General features: G+C 48.7%; 1 protein-coding gene across 5 annotated transcripts in view; it reads right to left on the reverse strand.

Annotated features, from left to right (window-relative positions):
• efr3bb (EFR3 homolog Bb (S. cerevisiae)) overlaps positions 1–13,907 on the reverse strand; it is a 25,612-nt gene extending 11,705 nt beyond the window's left edge. Inside the window, exons 1-7 of one of the 5 annotated variants that reach the window (XM_084699362.1) lie at positions 13,440–13,907; positions 12,715–12,845; positions 5,658–5,734; positions 4,119–4,246; positions 3,540–3,690; positions 2,127–2,248; positions 1,843–1,992 (exon numbers count right to left, since the gene is read on the reverse strand). In XM_084699362.1, the coding sequence (XP_084555488.1) occupies positions 1,843–1,992; positions 2,127–2,248; positions 3,540–3,690; positions 4,119–4,246; positions 5,658–5,734; positions 12,715–12,721 (635 nt within the window). In that variant the 5' untranslated portion in view covers positions 12,722–12,845; positions 13,440–13,907. Of the gene's footprint in view, positions 1–1,842; positions 1,993–2,126; positions 2,249–3,539; positions 3,691–4,118; positions 4,247–5,657; positions 5,735–10,258; positions 10,462–11,510; positions 12,168–12,714; positions 12,846–13,439 lie in introns of those variants that run through there. The other 4 variants (XM_084699363.1, XM_084699365.1, XM_084699361.1 and 1 more) reach the window with 4 other exon arrangements.
• Between the last annotated feature and the right edge of the window lie 2,928 nt (positions 13,908–16,835).

Raw genomic sequence — 16,835 nt, forward strand, 5'->3', positions numbered from 1 at the left:
TGTCTGCAGCCCATGGTGCATAGACATGTCAGATGGAATGGAAATGAGTCATTTAGTTCCTTTTTTGTAGTTATAAATATCATATCGGCCTTCTAAAGAGTTCTAAAGGGCTTTGGTTCAGGCGGAAAGGTGTCTATCTCTCTCACGACACACACACACACACACACCAGGCTTTCTTTGGTCTCATACATAGTTAAAGTGTTGGCATTCGCGCCACAGTGCCATTAGCCGTGCCTGGCAGGTGGTCCTCCAGATCCATCATTTATTAACCGCGCACCTCGCCCACCGCCCCACAGGAAGTGCTCGTGTCCATATCTGTATCTGGACTGCTTCCTCACACAAGCTCATCGCCAGCCTGCGGACAGACAACGTGTGACACACAGAGTCTCCAGTGGGGCCTGTTAGCCTGGTGGGGTGTTCCGTCTGACTGGAATGGTCACAGCTGGTTAATGAGCTCAGCTGCGTTGGCTCCAAGTTTTGGGTTGGGGCAAAAGATCCTACGGGAGGGTAGCTCTCAAGGAACAGAGTTGCCCTGTGTGTTTGGAGTCTACCTCCTGTGGCTCTAGAAGAACAAGCTATAGAAGAACAATGTGGGTTTCCAACCCCATCCAAAATCACCAGACGAGGGTGTCAAGGGTACAGCTCAGTGGTTAGGGCATTGGATAAAATTGTCTGCTCAATCAATACTTACATGAACATGTCAGGCATTGATGAGTCCTAATATACTGGAAGACAAAGGGAAATGATGAACTCAAGTCTTTATTCTGGCAGCTTCCTTGTGTGCTGCTAGCGTGGGCTAGTAGGAGTGAGCCCAGTCATGAGAGAGCCTGTGCGTTTGATCTCCATAGCCTCCATGCTAGCCCAGGCCCCATTGGTGGTTTGTGTGGCTGGGCCTGATTGGACAAGCTACAGGGGAGCACAGCAAGACCTAACGCTGCTATTCTGAGGGATGGAGAAAGAGGGAGAGAGAGAGAGAGAGAGAGAGGTAGGGACGTGCAGGGACTTGAGCGGAAAGGGAGATAGGGATGGAAAGAGATGAGGAAAAGAGATGAGGAGAAGCGATGGAGAGACAGAGGGAGAGACAGAGAGCGGGACGGGGTCTCGCTCCGTCAGCGCTCCCTCTCTCCATCGCCTCAGCCGCTCTTTCCATCAGACAGCTTTCCCTCTATCCCTCCCTCCCTCCCTCTCTCAGCATTGACGTCAGTGTGGTCCAGAGCAGGTGGAAACTTGCCCAGAGTGGCGCAGGCTCTGCGTTATCCCCTCCTCTCTGAACTCGTTTTTTGCTCGTATCCACTTAAAAGGTTTTTCCGTCGGTTTCTCTCTCTCCATTTGTACCCCTACCTCTCGCTCTCTCTCCCTCTCTCTCTCTCTCAGCCTCACTATTTAAATTCATGTTTCCCTATTTCTCTCTCCCTCTCTCCTTCTCTCCCTCCCTCTCCCTATCTCTCTCTCCCTATCTCTCTCTCCCTCTCTCTCCCTCCCTCTCCCTCTCTCTCCCTCTCTCTCCCTCTCTCTCCCTCCCTCTCCCTCCCTCTCTCCCTCTCTCTCTCTCTCCCTCCATCTTTCCCTCTCTGTCTCTCTTGTCCTTGAATGCGCCGCGTGTGGAAGCGCCCTGCAGGGTAGCTGTCACTCAGCTTGGACAGCATATGACACAGATTAATGTGGGTGTGGGTGACAGCTGGCGGACCATGTCCAAACACACACACACACACACACAACCTGACCTAAACCAACACACACCCGCACACTTCAGTCTATCACGAGGCAACCTACGGTGTTCACACGACCAAGCCCCGTTTCTGGAACAAGCAGGCCCCCACCTCCTCCTCCCCCCCCCCTCACCTCTCGGTGCCTTGTCGGCTGTGCAGGTTGAAGAGCAGAGAGGGGACGATCTTGTCCATGTGCTGGGGGTCCCAGATGTTGGCCTGCAGCTCGTCGTTGACCGTCTTCCTCACCACGCCCTGCAGGCCCTTGATGCCCGCCATGCGAATGCTGCGACAGAGCCCAGACCACACGTCAGCCCCTCACGGGGACACATCGCGTCACCGAGCTAGCCTCCATGCCCCTCCGCATGTTTCTGTGTGTGTGTGTGTGTGTGTGTGTGTGGGGGGGGGGGGGTCACGTACTTGGTGCGGATGTCGGGGTCCTCGTAGCTGGAGTGGCACATCTCGCTGAAGCGCGACACGAAGAAGTCGTAGCTGCGGTGGTAGGAGGGCGTGTCCTCCTCGATGTTGGCAAACTTCACAAACTGGAGAAAGAGAGAGAGAGAGAGAGAGAGAGAGAATGAGATTTGTTCATCTAAAAAAAAAACTAGAGAAAGGAGATAAATGTCTCAATAAGACCGAACAAGCGAGCAACGCAATCAACCCGTGACTCAAGGCACTGGCTAACCAATGAGGCTGTTAGAAGGAGACAGCTTTCAATCGAATAAATCAGCCTGACAACTTATCTGGAATGTTTTCATTCATTAATCCCAATTAAAAGAGGAAAACACAGAGCCATTAAAACCTCACACTGGGGGGAGTTCACATGGCTGAAATGTCAGCCATTTTTTGACTTTAATGCCATGACATTTTAGCAGCACACTAAACCCCCCAATTAACACCAGAAAAACAAGCTGCCTCCTGGAAACCGGCAAGAGAATACTTCCTGGAACCCACCTGACTGATGAATATTCAATTAGAAGGCCAATTATACCCATTCTCATTGGCAAACTAAGACACAGAGACCAGAATTAGCAAGCAGGTTTACTATGCTCTCTGTGACAGGGTCACTTGCTGCCATTCTATTTATTGTTCTGTTGAAAGGGCGCACTTGCTTTGCTAGGACATTTACATACGCTTTGCTTTTCTTATAACAAAAAAATACATCTGAACAGAGGGAGAGAAAAACGTAAGAAGCCTTAAGTAGGTCAAAGTAAATACTAATCTGAGGCATCGATGATGAGGTGTAAACTTCATCTCCAACCAACAAGGGCGTCCTCAGCTAACAAAGCTCTGTGGTGTAGCTTAGCTGGGTGCCATCGAGCTCTGAGCGGTGAATCATTTAGGGCTCAGTGACACCGAGTGAGGCGGGCAAGGCTGGTGACATGTGGTGAGAGGAGCTCCATCCCTGCCCTCTCTGTCTCTCTGTCTCTCTGTCTCTCTGTCTCTCTGTCTCTCTGTCTCTCTGTCTCTCTGTCTCTCTGTCTCTCTGTCTCTCTCTCATTACCTCGCTCTGGCCACCCTCTAATTAGTGACTCAGTATGGGGACAGATTTGTGGCCTTTTGTTCGTACACACACGTATAGAGCAGGAGGGAGTATGTGTGTGTGTCTCTGTAATGTCTGGTATTAATAGAGAGAGAGTTGCCAGAGAGGATTGTGGGTAATCTGGTTTCCTCAACACTTCCTGTACATGCTGATGTCACTGATAACAGCTGGCCTCCTCTCGAGCACACACACACACACACACACACTCACACACCCCTCCACCCTCCCCTCTCTCTCTCTCTCTCTCTCTCCTCCACCTTGCCCTTCCTCCTCCTCCATCCTCTACTCACAGAGTGCGTTCCCAGGATCTGCAGGTTGGGCTTGTCAGACTCCAGCAGCTTGCGCACCATCTTCAGGAAGCTCTCCACAAACAGGTTGATGCTCTGGCAGTGGCACGCCATCAGCAGCTGGTCCAGCGCCTCCATGGCGATGCACACATACCTGGGGGAGAGAGGGAGGGTCTGCTTAGAACCCTGCTACGTGCTGGTTCATACCAGCTGTGTACTGGTTAGAACCTGATATCAAGTATGCCAAGTACTGCATGCAACCATGTTCTGACAGAGTGGACTAATACGTTTGAATAATTGGACTGTATATGTCATGTATATAACCAAGTTGATCAGATTTAAGCTGTTTGAGAGGTTTTGCAGTGCTGTGCTGTGCAGTGCTGTGCAGTGCTGTGCAGTGCTGTGTTGTGCTGTGCAGTGCTGTGCTGTGTTGTGCAGTGCTGTGCTGTGCTGTGCTGTGCTGTGCAGTGCTGTGCTGTGTTGTGTTGTGCAGTGCTGTGCAGTGCTGTGCAGTGATGTAAAAAGTGCTGTGCAGTGCTGTTCTGTGCAGTGCAGAGCAGTGCAGTGCAGTGCAGTTCTGACCCGTAGCGATGTCGGGCCACGTCCCTGGACAGCCTCTCTGACAGGTAGGCCCCGATACGGTCCAGCTTCTCTGGCGCTGACAGGGCGTAGAACGTCAGCTTCTCCATGTTGGCCTTCACCAGCCCGTCCTGAGGGGGGGGGGGGGCGGGGGGGGAGAGGTGAGACCACTCCTTTCGGAAGCACGGTTTTCCAGACAACGACAACAACAACAAAAAACACCCATTTCGCTCACTGCGGGACGCGCTCCAGCTTCTCTTTGTAGCCAGAGCACATCCAGGGCACCCACTGAGCGGGGTACGTTAGTCTCCTTCTCTCCCCCTTGACCCACTTCCTGCTGCGCCGCAGCGCTAAAAGCATCCAGTCCGGCTCCACAGGGACCCTTGTAGGTCCGGCCACATCCGCTCAAACAGCTCTCCTGACCAGCAGGGACAGGAACTGGGGAAACGGGAAGGCTTTTTGGTTGTGGCTGCGTCCTGTATACAGTGGAGATTAGGAGGACCTAAGCTTTCAGAGGAGCGCACACCCCGGCGTTGGTCTGTCAGTACGATACAAACGGCCAGCTCAGGCAGGATGAACACGTTAGCAGCACTTAGGCTTGCTATTCTGGGTGGCTTTTGATTGAATATTATCGGAGGGCTCTGTGATATGGTTTCGACTCGACCGCATTATCTGTCACGCACGCACGCGCATGCAGCATCTGTATGGCACCAGAGCGCTAACACACACCATTCCCCCCTGAGCCTGAGGGGAATTTGATCACCCAGTTATTCCCAGGATAATAGGACTGGGTTAGTTACAGAGTCTGGGTCAAGAAGCTTGGGTCCCAAATTAGAACAAGACCAGTTTCAGGGGGAGGAGTGCGTACACTCACACACACACACACACACATTTGATCAAAAGAGGTCTGTGTTGTTGGCGTCCCAGATCAGTGGCAGTTCTGAAGATCTGACAGGTAGACTGGTCTATTTCTGCCCGGCCAGCAGGTGAACATGAGTCTTCTGAGAAAGCCCATCCACATTCACGTCACCATTTCATCATTGAGGAAGACACTTTTATCCAATGTGAACAGTGTGAGTACAGCAGAAGATCATGGATGAGATGTGCACGGTTAGAAACAGTCTTTCGGTGGTCAGAATCAAGGAATGGTGAAACCACATCTCAGCTACCAGGCATGGTGAACAAAAGAATGATCCTACAGTGCAACAATAACATCTCACTTCCTGTATTGGACAATAAACGATGCTGTTGACTCTTCTTCAAGGTAACAGCCGGGGCTGTTTGAGACGGGGAGAGCAGAGATCCACAAACTGAGATTTCCCCTCCCTTCACTATTTTTCCTTGATAATTTCCTTGACGTTGACAAACTGCAGGGGGCTGGTTTTCCAGCGTCTTGAGTCATGTGTCAGTAATGGCAGTCATCCTTGTGACTCGTCACAGAGTATGTGTAACTAGTTTGTGAGCACCACAAGGCCCTTTGCGACACAGGAAGTGGCGAGCATGGCTAAAGGAAGCAGGGTGAGATGGGCGCGTGACACTCACCTCCGGGTCTTCTGGGAAGATGTTGTCCACCAGCCTCTTGTAGCGAGGCCTGAGGGCCCCACAGCATCCACACACCCCTGGGGGGGGGGGGGGGGGGAGGGAGGGAGGGAGGGAGGGAGGGAGGGAGGGAGGGAGGGAGGGAGGGAGGGAGGGAGGGAGGGAGGGAGGGAGGGAGGGAGGGAGGGAGGGAGGGAGGGAGGGAGGGAGGGAGGGAGGGAGGGAGGGAGGGGGGAGGGAGGGAGGGAGGGAAACGGTTAGCAGTGGAGTCATCCGATTTGAAACAGACATATACAAGAGATGGGACAATTGTCCCAGGTCCATGTTTCCAGAACACGGAGCCAGTGTTGGGACTGGAGCCAGCAGCTCGACAGAACACCTTGCACTCTGGCCATCTGTCTGTCTGGCACAGTGGGGGAGTCAGAAACATAAAAACCATCAGTCACATGGTGTCATCAACCCAACAGAGATGAGAGATTAAAACAGTTTGGAGGCCTACTGTGCTACTGACGAGAGCAAGGACTCGAAGGGCAACAGGAAAAAGAGAGAGTGTGACAGAGAGAGAGAGAGAGAGAGAGAGAGAGAGAGAGAGAGAGAGAGCAAAAAGAGAAAGGTGAGAGAGAGAGAGCAAAAAGAGAAAGGTGAGAGAGAGAGAGAGAGAGAGAGAGAGAGAGAGAGCAAAAAGAGAAAGGTGAGAGAGAGTAAAAGATGTTCTTGTCCAATTCCTATTCTTTAATTCACACAATTTCTAGCTGAGAAATTGATGCCTTTGTTCAAAGACCGGTCATAGGGGTCAAACATCTGAAGAATGTGTCTGCCCACACACTACACGCACACAGCTATCCACACAAACAGCCACAAAACACACACACACAATTAAGGACCTTGAGTTACTGTAAATGGTGGAACACAGTGAGTTGTATGACTTTGCGGAGTAAAGAAAGCTGCTAGCGGTGGGAGTAGGAGGAGCCGGAAGCTGATTGGCTGCAGAAACTCAGCAGTGATGAGTCATAAGGGACACTGGGAGAGTGAGGAAAATGGATAAGAATCCCAAAAACTACAGAAAAGAAATCCACTGACCCGGATTTGGGAAACAGCTGTGCACACACACACGCTGGCAGCAACCCTAACTGGGGACGACCAGTACAGGTGGTAATGAATTTTTAATAGTTGAGAATGTGAGTCAATGTAATTTAAGTGATACACTTGTGTGTGTGTGTGTGTGTGTGTGTGTGTGTGTGTAAAGTTGTCTGTGTGGGGGCTTTACTCCTGATACTGGCCGAGTTCAGCAGGCCGCCGCTATCTGGGCTCAGCTATACTTAGCCTTCCTCCTCCTCCATCACTTCAAACGCTAATGAGTCTTCTCCTGCTCCCCCTCCCTCCCTAATCTCCCTCCTCCTCCCTCCCCCCTCCCTCTCTCTCCCTCCGTGTCTTGGCTCTAGGCCCTACTCCGGGTGTAGGAGTCACAGCTGAATTAATGACAATGCAAAGGATTCACTGGCAAGAAGAGAGGGGGGAGGGGGAGGGGAGAGGACGGGGGGGAGAGAGGAAAGGAGGGGCAGAGGGAGAAGGGGGGAGGGGAGAAGGGAGAAGGGGCAGAGGGAGACAGACGGGGAGGAAGGGGGAGTGGAGTGGGGTCCAGGCTGCGTGTGTGAGTCACCAGCCCGTGCTACATACCACAGCTCCAGGGAAGACCAGGAACACTGGGTGGTGGTGGGGCTCTCACACACACACACACACACACACACACACACACTAAAGGTATGCGTGGCGTCGCAGGCTGATGCACAGAGGACATCTTCTCTGGGAGAACAATGACAACGACGACGATAATAATAAGCATCTCGTTCACTCCTTGAGCGGACACTTGGAAGCGACAAACAGGGGGGACTTGAACCTGCAGCCTCGCCATTTACATCAGAAGCGCTCCAACGGTGCTCCGCCTACGCCACGGCTGACCGCAACCGCCTCGCGGGTCAACCACAAACGTGTGCCACATAGCAGTAGTTAGGTGCCGTTTAGAAGGCAGGCAGGGGCTGGGTATTAGGATGGGGGGGGAGAGGGACATGTGGGTGGAAGGTGGCAGTTTCAGATGACAGTGGGTTGTGATAGCGAGGCACAGCCAGGGGCTGGAGACTGTCCGCCCACCCTCCACGGTAAACAGCCCTGCTCGCTGCAGCGCGCCATCTTACTCAACTCACCCACTCGCTCACAAGCACACACACGAGGATAAAGTGAGGAAAAGTCGGCGACTGCACGCGATATGAGCATGTGTACGCTTCTTAACCATGGCGACGATACTGGTTGTGAGGTAGTGGTTCTGAGGGTTTGGTACTGGTTCTGAGGGTGAGGTAGGGGTTCTGAGGGTCAAGTAGTGGTTCTGAGGGTGTGGTAGTGGTTCTGAGGGTGAGGTATTGGTTCTGAGGGTGAGGTAGTGGTTCTGAGGGTGAGGTAGTGGTTCTGAGGGTGAGGTATTGGTTCTGAGGGTGAGGTAGTGGTTCTGAGGGTGAGGTAGGGGTTCTGAGGGTGAGGTAGTGGTTCTGAGGGTGAGGTAGCAGACAGCGCCAGCTCGTTAGCTCGTTATCCCTCAAAAAACCTCCTGCTCACTGCAGACAACAAGACAATCCAACAGCTTCACTAAAATTTGATAACTCTGGGAGCAACTACACAACCCAGAATTCCCTTGGGGGTTTCATGTTCTCCTGGCCTGCGCTCTGAGCCACTGCCCTTTGGCCCCTACAGGATGACACTCAGAGATGATTTGGCAACCCACTCAGGAGTCCATTACAGACAAGAGTGTCACGGGGGTTCGGTGACCTTTCACCTCTGTGAGGTGTTGGGAAGCAGATCGAGGGCTGTGGTTGGTGTTGGCACGGGGCGGCTGGCTGTGTTAGCTCACGTGTGTGGGCCTCGTGGGTGTTCGGAGGAGGAACAGAGCGTCTCTGGGACGGCAGGTGCTGATAGGAGGACACTGGGAGATGAGCCCCTTCTGCCTGCGATACTCCCCGACTGCTTTGTATGCGTGTACAAGTGGGAATGTGTGTGTGTGTGTGTGTGTGTGTGGCTGACATGACGTCTGTGTGCAGGCTGTGGACAAGCCCGGGCGAAGGCCAATCGCTCCTTTTATATAACTGTGTTCAAGACTCTTTCTCCAACCCCCTGGCACACGCGCACACAAACACACACAAACACACACAAACACACACAAACACACACAAACACACACAAACACACACAAGGGGTAATAGCCGGGGCAGGAAATATGGTGAGGCTGAGATGACAGCTCCACACAACACAAACCAACACGTACGCACACACGCGCACACACACACGCTCGTACACCAATGCACACACAAACGCACCTGTGCTGGTAAATTGCTTGCTCGGTGTTCATCACGACTGAAGCGCAGCGTGGTGATGCCCTTCGGGGCTGTTACATAACAGAGAGGCTGCTTGGCTTTCCGCTATTTTTACATCGACAAGAGGGGGAAAGACCAGACATGACTAGGTCTCCCAAGCCCCACGAGAGTAACACGCCATCAAACAGCTACTATGCGAGTCGTCCCCGGTGTGTTTAGACAGGAGAGGACTTGACATGAGAGGACAGAGGAGAGGACTTCTGGTTTAGAACATGAGCAGAGATAGTGTGACGTCCGCTCACGCTGAGACAGAAACATGAACTCTGGTCGCAAGTCACCTGCAGGGCCTGCCAGCCAACACCACACACACACACCACACACACACACACCACACACACATCAATGCCATTAACGAAACACAGCATGAAAACATAGCCTGTCTTGCTCACTTCATAACACTGCAATGACTTGTTCTGAGGGACAGCACATTCTGAGCTATTGGCTCAACACACATTGAAACCCAAACAAACAAACAACTAGTCAATATCCATCAGAGGATGACCTGTGACCCAGAGGGAGAGAGAGATATGCTCAGAGCTACGGTACCTCAGCTACACCACAGCTCAACCCCAGCAGCAGAACACCACTAAGTAGTCTGCTCTGTATAGGCGACATCAGCTCAGTGGATTTTGTCTTTCTTCGGTATCTTACGCAGAGTGAACTCCAACTTGCGTTTATTTAACACCAGGAGTGTACGTGAGGATGAGATCCGACCTCAACACTCAACAAACGACGTGAACATTCCTGGGTGTCCAGTGCACACACAAGAGTCAGTTAGGATGCAGTCGGTTCCTGATGACGCTTCCTCAACGCTGTCAGAAACTAGGTGCTGGGATGTATTACGTATCACCCAGTGACGAGTCACCTAGTCAGATATCCACTAGCCCCACACACCACACATAGCGAAGAATACACCAAGAAACGGTCCGTCTATTTACCAAATATGAACATGTCAAGCGGGAGGGGGGGGGGGAACTCCTCGGAACAGCAGCACAGTGCTGGGTCAAATCCTCCTGCGTCCAAGTGTCTCTCTGTTCCTGTGCAGTACAGGGCTGGGTAGCTCTGTCTGTCCCAACCAACACTGTGCAAGCAATGTGGAGAATGAAGACAAACTGGCTCCACAGTGGATACTGACACACACACAAACATACACACCCACCAAAAAAGAAGAGCTGTCATTCTTACCGTACATTGATTGAGGTGTTGTGGAAGTCTTTCAATCTGTGTCTGCACCCTCACTGACGCAGTCCCCAGTTACCCATTCACACACACACACACAGCTACAGCAGTAGGCAAAAAGCGAGTGCACAAAACCCACAATCTCTAAGCCAGGATGAGAGACCTCAGGAAACACACCGTTCTACATGTGTCTACTCGGGAATTTACATCCACGCGCAGTGTTGTGGCTGCAGTGCCTTGCTCGCTGCGATCAAATAAATTAATAATAACAGCACACGCCCCCTCACACACACGCTTGCCACTTTACACACTCACACACACACAAGCTGACAGACAGCGTCATAGAGGACCGTGCTGCCGTGATGACCTTGGGTTTTCCAGTTCTCCCCCTCAGTCTCGGGAGGCTAGCGCAGATTTCACACACTGACGCACACGCACGCACACACACACCCCTCTCCTCCAATCACCACTCACACACACAGAGAGAGAGAGAGAGAGAGAGAGAAAGAGAGACGTGCTCTCGTGCACCATAGAGGTAGTGAAGGAGAAATCCTCCCACCCTGATGTTTTTCCCCCGCTGCTCCATCTCTCCGCCCCCATTCCCTGCACACACCCCCCCCTTTTCTCTCCTCTTTCTCCCGGTCGGTCTTTCCATTTCTTCATCTGCTTTCCCACTCTCTGCCTCCCTCTCGCCCTCTCTGTTCTCATCTCTTCCACTTTAATACCCCCCAACGTTTCCTTCTTGCCCATCTCTGTGTCGACAGGAGTCGTGCCTGCTGGGTTCTCTGCTTGTCCGTGACAAACTCACATCTACCACAGGCAAGGCTTGGTGACAGATCAGACTGCCTTCTACGGCAGTGGGTGAACAGCTCCTGGATCTGGGAGAAGTGAACAATGGCACTACCCTCTCAAGACAGAAACAAGCACCGGTTTGTTTCACATGCCATTCCACAAACTCGCTTTCAGAGCCTAAATAAGAGCCATATCCGACACACATTCTGGACAGACTTGAGAGGCATAACATTTGAATGTGAATAAAGCCTGTACAACTCCAACAATGCACCTGAGAAAGAAGGACAATACGGAAAACAACAAACCACAAAGGAGGCTTTCTTTCCAACAACAACAGATCTCTGTGCTCAACTTGAGGGGTTGAGAAAACGAGAGAGAGAGAGAGAGAGAGAGAGAGAGAGAGAGAGAGAGAGAGAGAGAGAGAGAGAGAGAGGAAAAGGGAGGTGGGAGGGATGGCACCTCTTACCCTTGCCTACGCGGTGATCCAAGAGGGTACGGCAGTCCACTGCCAGCCTCCGAGAGCTCTGGACTTCAGACACGGGCATGGGCATGATGGGCATGCGCACACACACCAGCTCACGCAGGGTTACACACACACTTATTCGATCACACACACAGGCAAGTCTCCGCAAAAAAACAGAAACACACACACAGATACGCTTGCACATATACAGACACATAAACTAGCCTACAGTGTGCAAAGTTACGAACAAAATGATCTGCCTATAGATTAAAAAGTCTACGATGACTCAGACAATAATCACTGGTAACCCACACACACCTCTTGAGTCTAGGCTATCTCTTAACCTAAACAGACAACAGCCTTATACTAACTCAACCAAATCCTTGCTTGATTTACTGTACGCATCACTCAAGCTACTCTACATACGAAAGGCATACAGAACTTCAACAAAACACCGCTCAAACACTCTGACCAGACTGCACTCCAACCAAACAAACTAGTGTCAAGAACGTCACACAAACACACTCAAACAAACCCTGCATGCCCTGGTGAAGTACAAGTCCTTCTTCTGGGTCTCTGTCTCTAAGTGGCTCGTCAGCTAGCAGAGAAGCTAACGGAGGAAACAGCCCGAACTTGCATTGACTATGAGATTAGCGATTAGACTTCTATTGAGGCTCTGCCTGCCTCTCTCTCGCTCACTCATTAATAAACATCGACCACTACAATGGGTCTTACTATCCACCCTGTGTCTCTGAGAGAAAGGGGGGAGAGACAGAGAGAGAGAGAGAGAGAGAGAGAGAGAGAGAGAGAGAGAGAGAGAGAGAGAGAGAGAGAGAGAGAGAGACATTCAGTTTCTTGGCTCAAGGGTTCAATGAGTTTAATCACCAGCAGATGCAAACACTATGGAAACAACTGAGTAGTGGTTTCTTTACCAAGACACACACAGGTCCAGAAGACACACACATTAAAAACACACATATTCTCTATCTCTCTCTCTATTTCTCTCTCTCGAACAAATAGAAATAGAGAAATACACACCTCTTACATAAGGAAGCTTGTGTGTGATTCACAATGGATTTTGATTAGACAGCTCAGGCCTACTTTGCCAGATCAGCACTTCTGCCTCGATATGCAGCCTGGGTAGAAAACACTGTGGTGCACAATATCCATCATAGTACTTGTTAAGGAAATCATTTATATTACCAACCTGTCATGATGTTCAATGCTCGTCAACAGATGTCCTTCCTCCACAGTCCGTGTGAGTTGTCCAGGCAGTGTGAATGAGGAAGACGGTTTCAGGGCTTGTCAACAACTGACAACCACAGGATATCGTTCCACCTGTGGGGAAAATCCCACAATCATAGTTTGGTGACGGTAGAAGACACAATGATGAACTGTACTTGCCAGTGGTATTGTGCTGACTAGATAGCTTTAGCTAAAACAAAATTAACCCACAGCAGATTGTCTGTAACTAACGTTGTAGGTACTGTGGCCATCTAGCCTAGTATTTTGACATGTTGAATTTGATCAAAGCTAAATTAGATACCTATACGCTGTATTCTTTATCGTTTCTGTAGCGAATGACATAGTATGTGACGGGCGTTGACTGGCAAGCCAAGACTGTGATTAGCTGTATGAAGCTACTGTAACCAGCTGTTTTGACACTAGAGCTAGCTAGATAGCTATACACACTTGCTTTTCTTGCTTTTCTAGCAAGACGGCTCTATAACTGATTTGCTAGGGCAATGTTAGGGCTAGGCAACATCAATTATAGATCTGCTAGGTAACATTTGACATTTCATTCACTTTGCTATGTAAAGCTTCTTAACAAGCTAGCTAGCAAAACGAATGCTAGCTTGGGGAGCTAACTGCTAACTTGCAAACTAGACATCAGCAAGTTAGAAAGCTTGGGAAGCTGAGAAATAGTCTTACCATGATTTTAAGAAATTGGTGACATACTGTAGCAGCTTTTGCAACATCCAGATCCTCTTCAGATAAAACTATCGAAAAATCCCGGGTTTCCAAGCTTACAAGTACAGTAGCTAGCTAGAGTTATCTCCGCCAGCAAGATAGCTCGGTACTGAAGTAACCTAGTAACCTAAAAGCCACAACTGCCTGAATTTTGCTTTATTCACAGTGCACTGCCTCTCTCCTAGCAGTAGTAGCTAGCTCATTGTATATATTATTGAGATTCCCTAAACAGTAGTTATACTTTCAAAAGCAATTTAATATGAACACAAACAGATAGAAATGATATGATACCAATGTAATATTATAATGTATGTAATAGGATCCAAATATTGTTGTGTATCATAGTGCTATGTGGTTGACGCTAAGGCTCCCTTGCATTACCACCATTTACCAGCTAGGGGCAGCAATGGTCTACTACATTACAGAGAAAGCATGTAGACGTCACGTCTGTGTCAATACCAATGACTGTACAGAATTATCTGATATTTTGTCAATATATAATTTCAAATGAATATCAACTGACAAGACAGCTGACTTTTCTTGTGCAGTTATAACATCAAATGAATGGCCAGTGTCCAAAAGGCTGACATTTTCTCCAGATATAATATCAAATAAATGACCAGTGTCCCAAAGGCTGACATTTTGTTCAAATATCCTGACAGGGTAGTAATATATATTATGCGTATTACTGTCATTCCTTACAGTCTGAATGACATGCATCGATACATGTCCGTGACTTTTAGAGACTTCTAAGCTATGGCATGCATAGCCTACTTGGCTTACTACTAGTTGGCTCTTAACACTTCTTAACCTCTAGGGTCCCTGAATCCATTATGCCCATGTATTTGTGTCCCCTGTTCTGTCAGTCCTCTTTATAGCCCACAGCTTAGCAAGATGACAGAAACATGTCCCCACTTGAACCGCCTACGATAGACTTACTGCATGGGCTTGAGGTAACAAAGCAGGTCAGTCAGGGCAATAAACATGTATGCCAATGCAACAGTGCTGGAATGTTCTGGGTTTTGTGGAATCAGTCGTACATGGTGTTTATATGGACAGCAGAGGATTTAGGGATTGGTGGACTTTTAAGTGTAGTCGTAACTTTAAATCTTAAACTGCCCATGTATTTGTCTCTTTTTCCAAAGTTAACCTAACCTGAGCATGTGTGAATATACGTTTACTTCAGGACACTACCAGCCAACACCTGGATGTTTTCTCTCCTGGCATAGCCTCCTTCAACACCTATTGACCTGGATCTCTTTTTAAATACTCAATGTCTGTGTTTCAGAAATAGACCTCTCTTATCCTACATCACTCGTAGGAAGAACTCAGTTCAGGCTACTTTGGTCTGTCTTGGCTTGGCCTGGCTTGTGCTGGACAACCGTACTGGAGTGCTGGGTGTGGAAATGAGCTTGTTAGTGACCGGTGCAAATCTCGTAAGCGATTAGAACTCATGTAGCGTACAGCCTTCCAGAATGTACTTCCATCACCACATACTGTAGGCAGCTTGTGCAAGCCCTCTTAAAGAAAGGTCTCGTAAGGCTAGCTTCTGTTGCAGTTTTTTGTTGTTGATTGACCATTGTGAGTAATATGATCTCCCAGACTGAATCAGGGTTCCTTTACTTTAGAGTACCATACAGTGCATGGCAGCCCAAAGAAAAGGACTGGAGATTCAGAAGCAGAGGTGTCTGAAACCAAACATTTTAGTTAGGTAGTCCTTGCAACATTGATGTCTGTAAATAATGATATTGTTTTTCCAATGATTCCACAAGGCTAGATGACTTCCGATGGCTTTAAAAACTTGATGAATGAAATGAAGACTTTTTTTAAATACATTTGTATTTATTTACGCATTCTTATTATTGCAATAAGTATGCACTTCCAAAGATTTACATGTTACTAAAGAGTACACTATTTCATTAGACTAAACTGTTGTAGTAGGGGTCTTCATCATATTGTGTGAAGCTCAGCACAATGAAAAACGTCAATTCTGCACATGGCAAAGCTATACACTGTGTTGGTGTTAAGAAACAGTTCCATAAAAAAGACTGGATCTAGGCAAGCTCTGGGCTGGTTGAGGTGATAGTCATACTGAGGACAGATTTGGGCTCATTAGGTTATGCCCAGGTCTCATATAGGCTGTTCACAATTAGCAAACTGATTCTCTGAGGCTTTAACCAGCTTATAGCGCAAGAGCTAGGCTTTGCTGATGTTGGCGGTCCCTCCAACATAATTTCTTCAGTCTTTCTCTCTGGACATTTCTGTATCCTGACAGGGGTCGGGCAGACACAGGAGGTATTGCGGTTGTGAGGCACAACCAAGTGAGATCTTAGCTAATTTAGCGGCACCATACTTTCTGTGTTTCACTGCCAAATGGAAGTACCGTTTCAATCTATGTCCACATAAAATGTAATAAGGATTTCTTTTGATGAACATGTTGCCCACTTGTAGACATAGCTTAAGAGGCGATGACGTTGGCTTTGTGAGGCAGTGACAGTGGCTGCTGACTAAGTAATCCTCTTTGGGCCTGTCAGTCCTTCTGGGGCTTTGGCTATGTTGAAAGCCCTTCCACACAGGTGATGGCGCTAGGCCAATAGGCTCCACCCACAAGTCCAGGTTGGAAACCTCAAACGAACCGTTTATATCTGATGTTATGATCTTACCTTCCTAAAGAAAGCGTGGCTGTATTCAGATTCCTGTTGTCTGTTGGCGATAGTCTTTGATTGATTTAATGTTGTTACAGAAATGGGAGGATTTACGTGGTGGAATTAAGAACAAAGGAATAAACAAAAGTGGATTATGAGGGAGTTTGCAGTCTTGCAGTTGACGATCTGCTATGGAAGTAAAGAGGTCACAACAACAAAGGCAAGTGTTTTTTCCTTGCTACTGTGAAATAATTTGGGCTCTGGGAAATTAGTGAGAGAAAAATTTGATCTGAAGCTGAAGCTCAATTTAAGTAAAAGATTCAAAGAATGTTTGCCCATGTGGGTTCTGACACTTATGTTAATTACCTATTTTGAAGTAATAAGAACATTGTATGCAACAAACAAAAATACAGCATTTGGAATGCAATACATAACCTTACATAATAAAAACTTTTTTTCAGCCTTTTTTCAGACAGTTGTTCAATGATTTGACACAAATCTAGCAATGCTAATGGAATTAATTGGGTCTTTGTTTACACATGATTGTTGTTGCTGGCAGCCTGCCACAGCTAATCAAGCAATGATACTGCTCCAGAAATAGAACCTGTGTCGAATGGGAATCAACACCAAATCCAATGTGTACCAGAAAATAAAGATACACACACAAACACTTCCGGCATCTTGATCTTGGAAGATTTCCCATCATTCCACT

The sequence above is a fragment of the Hypomesus nipponensis genome, chromosome 6, assembly GCF_054491055.1.
Source record: "Hypomesus nipponensis isolate SF chromosome 6, ASM5449105v1, whole genome shotgun sequence".
Lineage (NCBI taxonomy): Eukaryota > Metazoa > Chordata > Actinopteri > Osmeriformes > Osmeridae > Hypomesus > Hypomesus nipponensis.